Source organism: Bufo gargarizans, chromosome 7, assembly GCF_014858855.1.
Source record: "Bufo gargarizans isolate SCDJY-AF-19 chromosome 7, ASM1485885v1, whole genome shotgun sequence".
In the NCBI taxonomy this organism is placed as follows: Eukaryota; Metazoa; Chordata; class Amphibia; order Anura; family Bufonidae; genus Bufo; species Bufo gargarizans.
Window position 1 is genome coordinate 153,747,608 of NC_058086.1, and position 16,874 is coordinate 153,764,481.

At 42.0% G+C, this 16,874-nt stretch overlaps 1 protein-coding gene across 1 annotated transcript in view; it reads left to right on the top strand.

Annotated features, from left to right (window-relative positions):
* Nucleotides 1-468: 468 nt before the first annotated feature.
* The window catches only part of LOC122943767 (calcium-activated chloride channel regulator 1-like), a 66,295-nt gene continuing 49,889 nt past the window's right edge, over nt 469-16,874 (top strand). Inside the window, 3 exon segments of the mRNA XM_044301784.1 lie at nt 469-624; nt 9,944-10,084; nt 10,199-10,349. Coding sequence (XP_044157719.1) covers nt 469-624; nt 9,944-10,084; nt 10,199-10,349 — 448 coding nt within the window.

Below are 16,874 nucleotides of genomic sequence, written 5' to 3' on the forward strand. Positions count from 1 at the left end.
ATTACCATTAAAATACCTGTGGCATAGAATTTTGAATATGATTAAGTTATGGTAGCCCAGGGAAGACCACTGTAACTTGAAAATATTGTAGCCTGAGGTAATTGAGCCTGAGACCAATAGATCATGTGTTATAGATATGTATGGTTTAATTAATCCAGCAATAACTATTTTACACATATATTATACATACATAGTGGTTCTTGACTTATCCTGTAAACCATAAATCTCATAATATTACTACATGCTATAATAGACTTATTATCTCACGAGGGACAATAAGGAAACTATAGATTTCTTCCTTCAACCAATGTTGGTGACTCAACACAAATTACAAGGTTGTAAAGAGAATCAACTTGAAACAAAGTTCACATACAATGATTGATAAGATATACAGTGAGAGTATATAAATGCTACATATGCGGAAATACTGTTCACAGCATGTTTGCACAGTGGGCAAAATTGTTGATAATGACACCAAGAATTTTTTTTGTATTGATTGTTTTTCACCTCTTTGCTAAAAGTGAGACTTCCATGGTAAAGCTCAATAATGGGGGATACGAAGATATAGTTATTGCTATCAATCCTAATGTCAAGGAAGATCTGCAGATCATTGAGAATATTAAGGTAAGAATCTGAATTATTTTAAGCTTTAGTGGATGGTAAGCATGATATTTATTAACCTAAAAAATCTGCTCATTAATCTTTCTTTGAAGTAGAAAGCCAATGCCAGCCAGTGTCTAAGAACACAGAATTAACTACAGAATGTTATAATGTTTTGCTAGTTGCAAACTATGAGGGAAATTTATCATTCACCTACGCCTTTTTTGGCATTTATTTGTACACACTGGTCTTGATAAATCAGGGACTTTTCTCAATAGTGTGATAAATGATGGTCCAAATGCTGGGTAATCAGCTAGATACTAGATCAAGAGACCATCTTCTTAATTACTTGAAGGAGAATGATGCATTCATAAATGGTTGAGCATACACATTCCCCACTCCATGCAAGTTTATGGAAGATAAAGAAACACAGAGAACAAATATGGTTTGTTGTATGCACTTGTACTGAGTGGACCATACGTATGCTCAGCCACCCCTACGTACATCTTCTCATATTAAGGGAGTTTTCTCTAGTGATCAAATATTTCAATGCAGTCCTACCAATCCTATCATTTTTGTTTTAAAGATTTCAGATTGCGGCCGGTTAATTCAGTATTTTCATACAGAAGCTGAAAATCATTTGCGGCCAGATCCTTCCTGTTACAATGTGTAAGTCTGGTTAGGAGTAGAGAGGCCTTGCAGTTCGTCCGGCGGTCGTTTCGCGGCAAACTTTGCGTGTTTGCGATTCGCTGAACATGCGAACATATGGAGATATTCGCGCCCGCCATATTCTTTTACATTGTGAAGAACTTTGACCCATGACACATCCATTAGGTGGTACAGGACAGCCAATTGAGACGTTTCAGCACATGGACACCCCCCCTACCGTATAAATAAACCCAATCTGGCTGCCATTTTACATTCAGTTTTTTGCCAGTGTAGGAAGAGGTTGCTGTGTGGAGCAGAGATAGGCTGTTAGGGACACTAAACACTAGCTAATAGGGCCACAAAAGTCACTTTAGAGACTGGTATAGGTGTGCTATCGATAGGTGTGATACACAGAGGGGTGTGATATACTTATACTTTTATAATGAGTCAAAAACACATAGATCTATATAGTGATCACCTGGAAGTCAGGGGCCTAGGGGCTTACTAGGGCCATTTTTATATAGGGTAAGGTTCCGGACGGGGTCGCTCTTATCAGGGTGGGTGGTCTGTGGTTAGGCTATCAGGGCCAGAATAGCACCCCCCTGTAGGGCTATATCAGGGACAATTCTTTGCCCACCCTGTCCTTCAATACCACATCATCATCTAGCCCAGGGATAGATGGGTTTTGCTTTCCCTCTGGGATTCATGGACGTGCACTGGAACCCCCCGGATTGTGGTAGGACATATGGTTTCTGATTTGGTGCCGCCGAGCACCTGATTTAGTGCCGCTGAGCACTTTTTATTGCCTACCACATCTATGCTTTTTGCTTAACTTTAATAATTACATTGATTTTCATTTTGAGGGATATTATTTCCATTCACACGTTCCCAAAATAAGTCCGCATCCGTTCTGCAATTTTGCGGAACGTGTGCAGAACCACTCATTTTCAGTGGGGCCGGAATGTGCTGTTAGGAGGTCAACCTGGAGAACAGGACAGGGGACAAATGTGAACTTTGTGCTTAGGGCACAGTGGATTACCAAAACTGATCAATAACTTTAAACAAAAAGCCAAAGTGAAACCAGGCTGCAAGGAGATTGATTTGTCCTGCCACGTCTTCATGTTTCCCTTGGAAATACAAACCGGATTCCAAAAAAGTTGGGACACTATACAAATGTCACGGCCATAGTCATGGTCGTGACTCCTGAACCACATGCTGTTGCCTGCGGTTTGTTATTGGGTGTTCAACCACAGGTGAGGGCCGCTAGTGTGCTGCCTCACTTGTGGTTGCCGCGGGCAACAAGTTATTTGGTATTGTCGCAGTAGAGCAGCCTGAGCTAGGGCTAGGCAGCTTGCGGCAAAGTTCATGCAGTTGCACCTAGCAACCTCTCAGTTAGGTGTGTGTGTATGTTATGCACTTTGTATGTCTGGTGTGCACGAAGTTTATGTTTGGTGTGCACTGTGACTCTTCCCTTCACTGTGGCTGCCCGTGGCAACGTTTGGTTTGGATGTTTACATGTGGTGGCAGTGTCTCGGCCTTCTGGCTGACTCCCAGGACATGGTTGCCACCCATGTCGTTGCCTGCGGTAACAGCTGCAGTGTGATCTTCTTTTGGACACTTCCCCTTTAAGTTGATGTCTTCCCTTCCCTGGTGTTGGAAGGGTTAACTTCCCTCCTAGTGTGTGTATGCACTGGGTGTGTCTAACTGTGGGCGTGGCTACTTGGCCCTATAAAGCCTCAGTGGAAGGCAGTAGTCAGAGAGGGTGCTTCAGCCATGCTTGCTGGAGACATCCCCCTGTTTACTTACCATCTGCCAGTGAGGGCCACCCTGGTGGTCATACTGTCACGGCTGGGGATGGGGAAAACCCTCAGCCTTTCGGCGCTAGAAGGTGACCTGCTCCTTAATTCTGTGGTTCTGGCCAAGTAGCAACCTTACCATCACCTGGCACCGCACAGCTGAGGGTTTTCCCCATCCCCAGCCGTGACAACAAATCGTGAATAAAAACTGAATGCATTGATGTGGAGGTGCCAACTTCTAATATTTTATTCAGAATAGAACATAAATCACGGAACAAAAGTTTAAACTGAGAAAATGTACCATTTTAAGGGAAAAATCTGTTGAATCAGAATTTCATGGTGTCAACAAATCCCCCAAAAGTTGGGACAAGGCCATTTTCACCACTGTGTGGCATCTCCCCTTCTTCTTACAACACTCAACAGACGTCTGGGGACCGAGGAGACCAGTTTCTCAAGTTTAGAAATAGGAATGCTCTCCCATTCTTGTCTAATACAGGCCTCTAACTGTTCAATCGTCTTGGGCCTTCTTTGTTGCACCTTCCTCTTTATGATGCGCCAAATGTTCTCTATAGGTGAAAGATCTGGACTGCAGACTGGCCATTTCAGTACCCGGATCCTTCTTCTACGCAGCCATGATGTTGTGATTGATGCAGAATGTGGTCTGGCATTATCTTGTTGAAAAATGCAGGGTCTTCCCTGAAAGAGATGACGTCTGGATGGGAGCATATGTTGTTCTAGAACCTGAATATATTTTTCTGCATTGATGGTGCCTTTCCAGACATGCAAGCTGCCCATGCCACATGCACTCATGCAACCCCATACCATCAGAGATGCAGGCTTCTGAACTGAGCGTTGATAACAACTTGGGTTGTCCTTGTCCTCTTTGGTCCGGATGACATGGCGTCCCAGATTTCCAAAAAGAACTTCGAATCGTGACTCGTCTGACCACAGAACAGTCTTCCATTTTGCCACCCTCCATTTTAAATGATCCCTGGCCCATTGAAAACGCCTGAGCTGGTGGATCTTGCTTAGAAATGGCTTCTTCTTTGCACTGTAGAGTTTCAGCTGGCAACGGCGGATGGCACGGTGGATTGTGTTCACTGACAATGGTTTCTGGAAGTATTCCTGAGCCCATTCTGTGATTTCCTTTACAGTAGCATTCCTGTTTGTGGTGCAGTGTCGTTTAAGGGCCCGGAGATCACGGGCATCCAGTATGGTTTTGCGGCCTTGACCCTTACGCACAGAGATTGTTCCAGATTCTCTGAATCTTCGGATGATGTTATGCACAGTTGATGATAGGTGCAAAGTCTTTGCAATTTTTCGCTGGGTAACACCTTTCTGATATTGCTCCACTATCTTTCTGCGCAACATTGTGGGAATTGGTGATCCTCTACCCATCTTGGCTTCTGAGAGACACTGCCACTCTGAGAAGCTCTTTTTATACCCAATCATGTTGCCAATTGACCTAATTAGTGTTGATTGGTCTTCCAGCTCTTCGTTATGCTCAAATTTACTTTTTCCAGCCTCCTATTGCTACTTGTCCCAACTTTTTGGGGATTTGTTGACACCGTGAAAATTTGAATCAACGTATTTTTCCTTTAAAATGATACATTTACTCGGATTAAACGTTTGATCTGTCATCTACGTTCTATTACAAATAAAATATTGACATTTGCCATCTCCACATCATTGCATTCAGTTTTAATTCACAATTTGTTTAGTGTCCCAACTTTTTTGGAATCCGGTTTGTACATTGGGCTCATCATCCCAAATCTATACCTGCAGTATCAAGCAGTATCAATTCCCTCTTCACCTTTCCACATTTTATTGTTGGTGCTCAGTATGATCCCTAGGATTGGTAGAGTGGTTGCATATAAAATATACATAGTTACATGGACTTGTGGGGCAGGGTTGTAATATTACCACTTTTCAAAGCGTTGGTGCGGCCTCATCTGGAATATGCAGTTCAGTTCAGAGCGACTGCACTGATAATGGGCATGGAGGGGCTTAGTTATGAGGAAAGAGTCAAATAATTAAATATATTTAGTCTTGAGAAGAGACGTCTAAGGGGGGACATGATTAACCTAAACAAATATATAAATGGGCCATACAAAAAAATACAGTGAAAAGCTGTTCCATGTAAAATGCCCTCAAAAGACAAGGGGGCATTGCCTCCGACTGGAGAAGAAAAAGTTCAGTCTCCAGAAGCGTCAAAGCTTCTTTACTGTAAGAACTGTGAATCTGTGGAATAGACTTCCTCAGGACGTGGTCACAGCAGGAACAGTGGACAGTTGTAAAAAGGGTCTAGATAAATTCTTAAATGTAAACAACATTAATGCTTATGAACGTGTAGAAATCTGAGTCTCACTTTCTTCTGGGATTCGCGTCCCCACCTATCCCTTGGTTGAACTTGATGGACTTACGTCTTTTGTCAACCGTATTAACTATGTAACACAATTTCGGCTTTTACAAATGAAAAGTGTTAAATCAATTATCACACCACAAAACTACAGCAATTGTGGTTAATACAGTTTTATGATGCTTTCTTACAACACAAACCCCATTTCTTAAGAGATGTAGAAGGACAAAAAATCATTTGACACATTCATTCCTTTTCTGGGAGTGTTTGAGGCTATTCCCAGACCCTCCTGTCTCTCTGGGATTTTAAATTACCATTTAATACTATATTTTTCATGTTTGTGATGTTGTGGTCAGGGATGCTAAAATGTTTAGACACAGCAACAAGAAATAACATACACAGTATTGCAATTCATTATCAATGTATCCTTTATTAGTATAGCAAATAATGTATTAACATAACAGTAGCAGCAGCAGCAGTAGTGGTAGTGGAGTTGCTTCTTTTGCAGATGAAATCCCAGAGGCAGAGGTTCTCTGAACATTTGCCCAGATAGCAGGAGCTTTCAGAGAAATGTGTTCTCCCTTGCTCTGTTCAGACCAGACTCCCCACTAAGCAGGGGGTGACCCAGTCCACCACACTGGTGACTTAAAAAGGCTGCCAATATATTAATAATTTGGTTGTCTATACATTGCTATTAAAAGGGATCTGTCACCCGACACCCCAGTCAATCAGCTGTTTGGAGAGGAGGCAGTGCTCCATGTGTGCGCCACTTCCTTGTCATTAAACCGCACTTCATGTCTGAAGTGCGGTGTAATACAGGCACCCACTCCATTGGAGATGAGACGTAGTGTAATGATGAGCAAGTGGTGCTCCCATGGAGCGCTGCCTCCTCATCTCAAAGCTTATCGGCAGGGGTCCCAGGTGTCAGATCCCTGCCAATCAGAAATTGATGACCTATGCTGAGGAATGGTCATCAATATTATGGGCACGATAACTCCTTTGGGAACATATAAAACAATACAAATCACAACTTTTTACCCAATAACATTGCATTAAGATACCGGAGGTTTTTTCGTTTTTGCATTTTCATTCCCCCCCCCCCCCCTATCTTCCTTAAGCCATAACTTTTTTATTTTTCCATTCACATAGCTGTATGAGGGTTTTTTTTTTTTTGCAGGACAAGTTTTATTTTCTAATGTCACCATTTAATATGGCATACAATGTAGCAGGAAGCAGGAGAAACATTCCAAATTGGGTGTAATCGGGGGGAAAAAAAATCTTCCGTTTTATGGGTTTTGTTCCCACAGTGTTCACTTTGTGGCAAAAATGACCTGTGCCATTGATTCTCTGGGTCAATAAGATTACAACAATACCATATATGTACATTGCAATAAAAAGTATGTGAACCCTTTGGAATGATATGGATTTCTGCACAAATTGGTCATAAAATGTGATCTGATCATTATGTAGCTCACATCAATAGGCAATCACAGTCTGCTTAAACTAATAACACACAAATAATTAAATGTTACCATGTTTTTTTGAACACACCATGTAAACATTCACAATGCAGGTGGAAAAAGTATGTGAACCCCTAGACTAATGACATATCCAAGAGCTAATTGGAGTGAGGTGTCAGCCATCTGGAGTCCAATCAATGAGATGAGATTGGAGGTGTTGGTTACAGCTGCCCTGCCCTATAAAAAACACACACCAGTTCTGGGTTTGCTTTTTACAAGAAGCATTGCCTGATGTGAATGATGCCTCACACAAAAGAGCACTCAGAAGACCTATGATTAAGAATTGTTGACTTGCATAAAGCTGGAAAGGGTTATAAATGCATCTCAAAAAGTCTTGCTGTGCATCAGTCCACGGTAAGACAAATTGTCTATAAATGGAGAAAGTTCAGCACTGCTGCTACTCTCCCTAGGAGTGACCGTCCTGTAAAGATGACTGCAAGAGCACAGCGCAGACTGCTCAATGAGGTGCAGAAGAATCTTAGAGTGTCAGCCAAAGACTTACAAAGGTCTCTGGCATATGCTAACATCCCTGTTAGCGAATCTACGATACGTAAAACACTAAACAAGAATAAATTTCATGGGAGGGTACCACAGAGGAAGCCACTTCTGTCCAAAAAAAAAAACATTGCTGCACGTTTACAGTTTGCACAAGAGCACCTGGATGTTCCACAGCAGTACTGGCAAAATATTCTGTGGACAGATGAAACCAAATTTGAGTTGTTTGGAAGAAACACACAACACTATGTGTGGAGAAAAAGAGGCACAGCACACCAACATCAAAATCTCATCCCAACTGTGAAGTATGGTGGTGGGGACATCATGGTTTCGGGCTGCTTTGCTGCGTCAGGGCCTGGACAGATTGCTATCATCAAAGGAAAAATGAATTCCCAAGTTTATCAAGACATTTTGCAGGAGAACTTAAGACCATTTGTCCACCAGCTGAAGCTCAACAGAAGATGGGTGTTGCAACAGGACAACGACCCAAAGCATAGTGGTAAATCAACAACAGAATGGCTTAAATAGAAGAAAATACGCCTTCTGAAGTGGCCCAGTCAGAGTCCTGACCTGAACCCGATTGAGATGCTGTGGCATGACCTCAAGATAGCGATTCACACCAGACATCCCAAGAATATTGCTGAACTGAAACAATTCTATAAAGAGGAATGGTCAAGAATTAATCCTGACCATTGTGCACGTCTGATCAGCAACTACAGGAAACGTTTGGTTGAAGTTATTGCTGCCAAAGGATGTTCAACCAGTTATTAAATCCAAGGGTTTACATACTTTTTCCACCTGCACTGTGAATGTTTACATGGTGTGCTCAATAAAAACATCGTAACATCTAATTCTTTGTGTGCTATTAGGTTAAGCAGACTGTGATTGTCTATTGTTGTGACTTAGATAAAGATCAGATCACATTTTATGAGCAATTTGAGCAGAAATCCATATCATTCCAAAGGGTTCACATACTTTTTCTTGCAACTGTATAGGTTTCTTATGTCTAAATAGTGTAAATATAAATTTAAACTTAAATCACTATATCCTAACCCCCATAACTTTTTTTTTATAATTATATCTACTGAGTTATATAGGAACTCATTTTTTGCCAGACAATCTGTAGTTTTTTATTGTTACCATTTCTGAGTGAGTGTGACTTTTTAAATCACATTTTATTACATATTTTGTGGTAAGAGAGGTGAAAAAAAATTAGCAAATTGGCCATTTTTGACCCTTTTTTACATTATGCCATTCACCATATTGGAAAAAAATTATATTTTAATAGTACGATCATTTTCAGATGTGGTGATGCCCATGATGTTTATATGTTCTGTTATTTATGTATTTATTTTTGTATTCTACAGAAAGGGGGGTGATTTAAACTTTCATATTTAAAAAATTTGTTTTACATTTTTAATAGTTTTTTTCCTTACGTTTTTTATGATTTTGAAGCTCATATTTGAGCCTACAAAATCTTTTTTTTTATTATTCTTAACAATCATGGGTCTTTTAGACCCATTATTTGTACAGAATTGCTAATTTCCTATGCTGACCAAAATAAGAATTACAGCTTTAATACTCTGGGTCTCTTCAGAGAGACCTGGTGTATTGAATTCAATTACCAGCATCCTCATTGGCTGCAGAGGATGCCAGTAAAAATCCCAGAAGCGCATCTAAAGGCTTTAATGACACTGATCGACATTATTGTCGGTTGCGGTCATTAGTCGTGGGTCTCTATTGTTTGAAAGAGCAGCGTTGTTGGTTGTTTTGATTTAATTTTTTTTTCCAGTGATGTCATCATGTGGCTGGTTAAAATATTGTGAAGGCACATGTTTACATTTCTGTAATGAAGCTGGCAATGGCTTTATTAAAGGTGTATTCCAGTTGGTTAAAGTTAACTCACAGGATAGGGGATAACTATTAGATTGATGGAATTTCTACTGCTGGGACCCCCCCAATTACTAGAACGGGGGACTTGTACCCCGGCAGCCCCCCTTAAAAGAATGGAGCGGTTGGTTGCACATGCGCGTGGCTGCTCCACTCAATTCTATTGGGATCGGGGGGTGTTCTGATGATCGGTGGGGGTCCCAGCGGTAGGACCCCCACCAATCTAAGGGTCCATTCACACGTCCGTATGTGTTTTGCGGATCCGCAAAACATGGACACCGGCAATGTGCCTTCCGCATTTTGTGTACCGCACATCGTCGTCACTCTCATAGAAAATGCCTTTTCTTGTCCGCAATTGCGGAATTTTTTGCGGATCCGGAAGTGCGGATGTGGACAGCACATTCCAGCCCCATTGAAAATGAATGTGTCCTCACCTGTGTCCTCACGAAAATTGCGTAATGGATGCAGACCCATTTTGTGGACGTGTGAATTGACCCTAATAGTTATCCCTCATGCAGTGGACATGGAATTACTTTAACAAACCGAAATACCCCATTAACTAAACAGTTACAACAAATAACAAGATTGGAAACCAAATTAATAATTGTATGACATTTTATTTATTTTCCCCTAAGGCTATGGTGGAAGAAGCTTCAGAGTTTCTATTTGATGCCACAGACAAAAGGTTCTACATACGAAGTGTGAAGATTTTGATTCCCAAGTCCTGGTCTGCAAATAAGAACTATACGAGACCCAAAACGGAAACCTATGATGCGGTACAGCAAAATGCAGGATGATTTTTAAGAAACGGTTGATGTATTTTAGAAGTTGTATTTGTTTTTATCTGTAAGTCTGAAAAAGATAATGTATTTGTGTGTTTGTATTGTTAGGCAGATATTATCATCGCTGAGCCTACCGTGCAGCATGTGAATGACCCTTACACACAACAGTATGGAAAGTGTGGAGAACCAGGCAAATACATTCACCTTACACCTGAATTCATGACTGATGACTGGCTTATCTCAGCGTATGGACCCCGAGGTAAACATAGATTTCTTTGCTTTTCTTTGATAAAAAATTATTATATATTGTCTTTTTCACTTTAATGTTGTTACAGAGAACCTGTCACTAGAGATGAGCGAAGTTCTGAAAACTTCGATTCGGCTGCTTGACCGAATTAAACAAAGAAATTTGCTTTGTCACGAAGTGCATTTCTTTCTATGTAGCGTGCGCAATGTCAGGGAACAGCAAAAGCGCCACTCCACCCCTGTCATTGAGCCCCTCAGATGCTGCATTCATCTCTGATGGCGGCATCAGAAATTAACATTCAGCACTTTCAGGGATTCATCCAGTAAAAAAGAAAAATAATCTCACCTTATCCACTTGATAGTGTAAAGGCTGCCACGGACATCTTGATTGAAGACATCAAGCGAAATCTCACGCAGTCATGTAATGACGTCATTAGACCGGCCAGCGGTATCTCCAATCAGAATGGCTGCGGCAGCCTCTTTGTACGCAAATGGATGAGGTGAAATTTTTTTTTTCCCGCCATTTCAGGGAAAATTGATTCTTTACCAGTACCACGAATCGCAAGGAAATTCAGCTTTGCAGCCGATCAAAGTTTTACTAAAATTCCACTTCGCATACTTCAATTTACTCAACACTACCTGTCACCATGAAATACAGTGTAATCTGCAGGCAGAATGTAATAGAGCAGGAGGAGCCGAGCAGTTTAATATATAGTTTGGTGGGAAAAAATATCAGCAAAACGTAAAATTTATACATTTATGTCTCTCACTTTCCTAAGTTCAGTAATACACAGGGGTTGTCCTATCAGTGGCAGATTGGGAACTTAAAGTGGCCCTGAAAAAAAAGTGGCCTCATGTAGTTGGGTCCAAATTGACAGAAGGTGGTCCAATTTAAGTAGGCGGAGTCATCAATATCATAGCTCAAAATACCGCCCCAGCAGAACCAAATACCACAGTGCAGCTCAATATACTGTCCCAAAAGCTGTCCCTCTGTAGTGGTCATCAAAAGCTGCCAATTTATGTCCTTTGTCCATATGGTGATGGGGGAAAGGAGGTGAGATGCAGGCCACAGCTGTTGAATTCAGGAAGCCATATGCGGTCGCTGGTTGGGTATATGAGCACCTGATTCTCACAGCGTTAATTAACTCTGAGAGCTTGTTATGTACCCGGCCAGTGGCAGAAAGGAGGGCTTGGGGGCCCCCTGGGCATCAGCCCATCCGGAAATTTCCCAGTAGGGACTATGGCCAGTCTGCCCCTGACTGATGGCTATATACATATGCAGAGAATGATGTCAATCACTGATAATAGCTGAATAGGACATCTTTAGCTCAGAAAGAACAATGGTTTAAATGTATAAATTATAAGTTTTACTAAATCTTTTCCCACAAAACTATATATCAATCTGCTCAGCTCCCCCCGCTCTATAACCTGCTGCCTGAAGATTGCCCTGCATTTCATGGTGACTGTTTCTCTTTAAGTGCAATGTTTTAAAACTTGAAATGTTTAATACATTACATTTCTCTTGAAAACTTGAACCAATAGGGATTTTAAAAATCATTAACTAGGCAACCCAGAGAAAACAAATCAGGTAAAGGAAGAGCTAACCTCATGTTAGAGGGGTTGTCGCAATATGACTTTGCACATCCTATAATGAAGCCATCCTATCAGCTGATCATCATTTGTGTGAAGTAAGAAGACTCCTATAAATTGGGTATTATGAGTGTAGCTCCGGCTTATCATACACGGCCATTCAAATAAATGGCTGTCTATATACAGTCATGTGAAAAAATTAGGACACCCTTTGAAAGCATGTGTTTTTTTGTAACATTTTTAATAAAAGGTTATTTCATCTCCGTTTCAACAATACAGAGAGATTAAAGTAATCCAACTAAACAAAGAAAACTGAAGAAAAGTCTTTTCAAGATCTTCTGTAAATGTCATTCTACAAAAATGCCTATTCTAACTGAGGAAAAAGATAGGACACCCTTGCCCCTAATAGCGAGTGTTACCTCCTTTGGCTGAAATAACTGCAGTGAGACGGTTCTTGTAGCCATCTACCAGTCTTCGACATCGGTCTGAGGAAATTTTACCCCACTCCTCAATGCAGAACTTTTTCAGCTGTGAGATGTTTGAGGGGTTTCTTGCACGTACAGCCCTTTTCAAGTCACCCCACAGCATCTCAATGGGATTCAAATCTGGACTTTGACTTGGCCATTCCAGGACTCTCCATTTCTTCTTTTTCAGCCAATCTTTGGTTGATTTACTAGTATGTTTTGGGTCATTGTCATGTTGCATGGTCCAGTTCCGCTTCAGCTTTAATTTTCTAACTGATGGTCTCACATGTTCTTCAAGCACCTTCTGATACACAGTAGAATTCATCGTGGATTCTATGATGGTGAGCTGACCAGGTCCTGCTGCAGCAAAGCAGCCCCAAACCATGACACTTCCACCTCCATGCTTCACAGTTGGTATGAGGTTCTTTTCTTGGAATGCTGTGTTTGGTTTACGCCAAACATGTCCTCTGCTGTTGTGTCCAAATAATTCAATTTTGGACTCATCTGTCCAAAGAACATTATTCCAGAAGTCCTGGTCTTTGTCAACTTTATCTCTGGCAAATGTCAGTCTGGCCTCGATGTTTCTCTTGGAAAGCAAAGGTTTCCTCCTTGCACACCTCCCATGCAAGTTAAACTTGTACAGTCTCTTTCTGATTGTAGAGGCATGTACTTCTACATCAACAGTAGCCAGAGCCTGCTGTAGTTCTCGAGATGACACTTTAGGGTTTTTGGAGACCTCTTTTAGCATCTTGCGGTCTGCTCTTGGGGTGAACTTGCTGGGGCGACCAGTCCTGGGCATGTTGGCAGTTGTTTTGAAAGCCCTCCACTTGTAGACTATCTTCCGGACAGTGGAATGGCTGATTTCAAAATCTTTTGAGATCTTTTTAAATCCCTTCCCAGACTCATAGGCTGCTACAATCTTTTTTCTGAAGTCCTCTGACAGCTCTTTTGCTCTCACCATGGTGCTCACTCTCACTTCAACAGTCAGGAGCACACCAAACTAAATGTCTGAGGTTTAAATAGGGCAAGCCTCATTCAACATGCAGAGTAACGATCTACTAATTATGTGCACCTGGTGTGATATACCTGTGTGAGATCTGAGCCAATTTAAGAGGGAATACATGTGAGGGTGTCCTATCTTTTTCCTCAGTTAGAATAGGCATTTTTGTAGAATGACATTTACAGAAGATCTTGAAAAGACTTTTCTTCAGTTTTCTTTGTTTAGTTGGATTACTTTAATCTCTCTGTATTGTTGAAACGGAGATGAAATAACCTTTTATTAAAAATGTTACAAAAAACCACATGCTTTCAAAGGGTGTCCTAATTTTTTCACATGACTGTATATATATATATATATATATATATATATATACACACACACACATACACTGAGCAAAAATATAAACGTTAACACTTTTGGTTTGGCTCCCATTTTGCATGAGCTGAACTCAAAGATCTGAAACATTTTCTACATACACAAAAGACCCATTACTCTCAAATATTGTTCACAAATCTGTCTAAATCTGTGTTAGTGAGCACTTCTCACAGGTGTGGCATATCAAGGCGCTGATAAGACAGCATGAAAATTGCACAATATTACACAGCAGGTGGGTGGAGCCTGACTAACGTAAGTTAGGCTCCACCCACCTGCTTAATGTGTGACTAGTTTTAGTGTGGCAGCGCCTGGGCCTGATGCTGGAGGCCTAGAGACTGGAGAAGTGCATATCATGCAGATAAGATGAGCGCTCTAGGGGCTGTGAGGGGAACTACTGAGGACATTACTGAGGGCAGTGGGGGACACTACTGGGGGGCAGTGAGAGACATTACTGGGGGCATTACTGGGTGATCAGGGACCAGGGGTGTGACAATTGCGGACACAGAGGGTGCAACCGAGCACAGCATGGGGGAGGGGCCCCGATCCAAAGTTTGCCATGGGGCCCATAGCACTCTAGTTACGCCACTGATCAATAATGTAATTACATTTGCAGTACGCAGCCCTGTAGGGTGAGGCGAATGGTGAGGTCACAGGGGTAGTTAATAACCGAGGGTAGTTACAGTACTCACAGTCTTTTATATACCCATGGCAGACGTACAGCAGTGATGCAGAGGCTGGCACAGGGGTCCTCTAGGGCACTCTCTGTGCATAGGGACCAGGCCTGATGGTTGGTGAGGTGCCCTGGATGTTGCAGGTTTTTTTAATGTGCCGGTGGCAAGATCCCTTTAAATTCATGACGCCAGTGCCGGTAATGGTGGCACACCGATTTATGGTAGGAATAATTGAGGAATTTCCTTTTACTGAAACAGTTCAACTATTTACAGTCTTTGGTAAGTTCCACATGTAAACAGGTTGTAACAGGTAGGCTTGATATAATAACGGCAGGCAATGTCTTTGCAAGATACTAGGGAAATAACACTTACAGATCAGGCTGCACTTTTCCTCAGAATCTTGTCTGTCTTTCTCCAAGGCCCGTATGCCCTATATCTGGCTTTATCCTTGGGTAGGGAAAACTTCCTCTGGTATATATATCCTTGCTGTAGAAATATCCTTCTGCCCTTCAGCTCTCTGTTTAGCTGGGAATACACTTGGCTCTGCACTGCACATTTAAGGGAACTTAGTTTTCTCCTGGTGGCAGCTTCTGAGCTTACTTTGCTCAGGACCCTCAGGCAGGCTAGACTGCACTGACTAGCCTCCTGGACTATACTGGCCTGCACTGACTCTTTCCTGTCTGGGCCTAACTATATATACTAGGGGTTCCCTAGATCCCTCTACTGTCTAGGATAAGGAACTACACCTAACAGGCCTGATACAGGAGATATACAGGAAAAATCACATAAGACATCATATAAAATACAATGACCATGTTCCACAGGAGGTGGACAATAACGTGGTCATATTGACCCTTGTGTAGTGCCCACATTTACCTAGTGGGACACTACACATTCACTTTACACACACATATACTTACTTTTTATGCAGCAGAGCTGGGTGAACAGGAGGGGGAGTTAGCTGGCAGGATCTAGAGTGGTTGAAAACATCATCCCCCACCCTCTCTGTCCCGACACTGCTCTTCATGACTAATAAGGGGCTGAGGTATCAGTATGTATGCCGGGGGAGCGGGGAGTGTATTACGGGAGCACAGGCTGTAAATCAGCTGCTAGCAGATGGAACCTTTGCTAGAAGGAGTTAGCTGCTGTCCGGCTAGTGCAGACTGATTCCAGTTGACCTCTGCTCCCGTCTCCAGAGCCTCATAGCATTGTTTTCTTTAAAGATAGGAGAAAGACCACCTGAAGGGGCCTCTTTGGTGATAGGTGCCCAGGGCAATTGCCCAGTTTGCCCCCACCCCCCTCTAACGCCGGCCCTGTGTCTATCTTAGTTCCAGCACCCTGGCAGCAGGCAAGGCATCAATATTCTTTGTGTATTAGGACTTCTATTCTTGGAACCTCAGTCTTTAATACAGCAGGGGTTAATCTTCTCCTGTTCTGTGAGCTCCTGCATGGCGGTATCAAATTCCTTATCAGCTGCTCCTATATATACCTTGCTGTTTTCTTCAGTGTTTGCCTGAGCTATATGTCTCTACAGATCCTGTCAGGTCCTGCTTGACCCTGTAAAAGATCAGAATCCATTTGTTTGCCTGTTTAACGACCTCTGCCTGTCTCCTGGAATTTGATTCTCTACAGTCTGACCTGACCCATGCCCGTTCACTGTGCTGACCCTCAGCCGCCTGACCTTTGGACTGTATCCGTATTCACACATATTCTGCCTGCCCTGACCTCAGTCTGCTTCCTGACTATAAGTATAGCCTGATCCCTTGGTATTTTGCACCAGTGTCTCTACGGGTGGTTGCAGGAAAATTGCCAAATACACCTGGACTATTCTAAGAGGTCCCGGCTTAGTGGCTCCCCCACAGCGATTTCCAGATCCTTGTATAGGGGTTAATGGGGACTGCTAGGACAATGTCCTCAGGAAAAGCCCAAAGTTGAACCAGTTATTTGGAGCAGTGGATCCACATCAGCTGGACGTAACAGAGTCTACAAGAGAGAGAGTTATTGTTGGCAGCTCCTTCCAACTCTAGCTAATTGAAGGGGTCTTGGGTGGAAGAACCCCTCTATGAGATCTGTATGCCTTACTAGGGCATATGGACAGGGATTGCCTTGATGAAACAATCATTTTAACAAGACCAAAGGCCTTAGCATATGCCAAAAAGGGCTACAATGTTTTGGCATATGTTCAATCGTGGATTCATTTTATCAGGCATTGGCTTTCATTAATATTTATCACCTGTCACCTATCCATACACATATATATGTATATGACCTATAGAGATGTGTCCAAATAATTTGAGTTGCAATATACGTTTAGAACAAACTTAATAGAAACAATAATGAAGAGAAAATATAATTATAGGTGTTGGCTCATCTTATACATTGATTGCATATGGCTAGGACATGTCATCAATGTCAGATAGGTGCATGTCCCAGCTTCT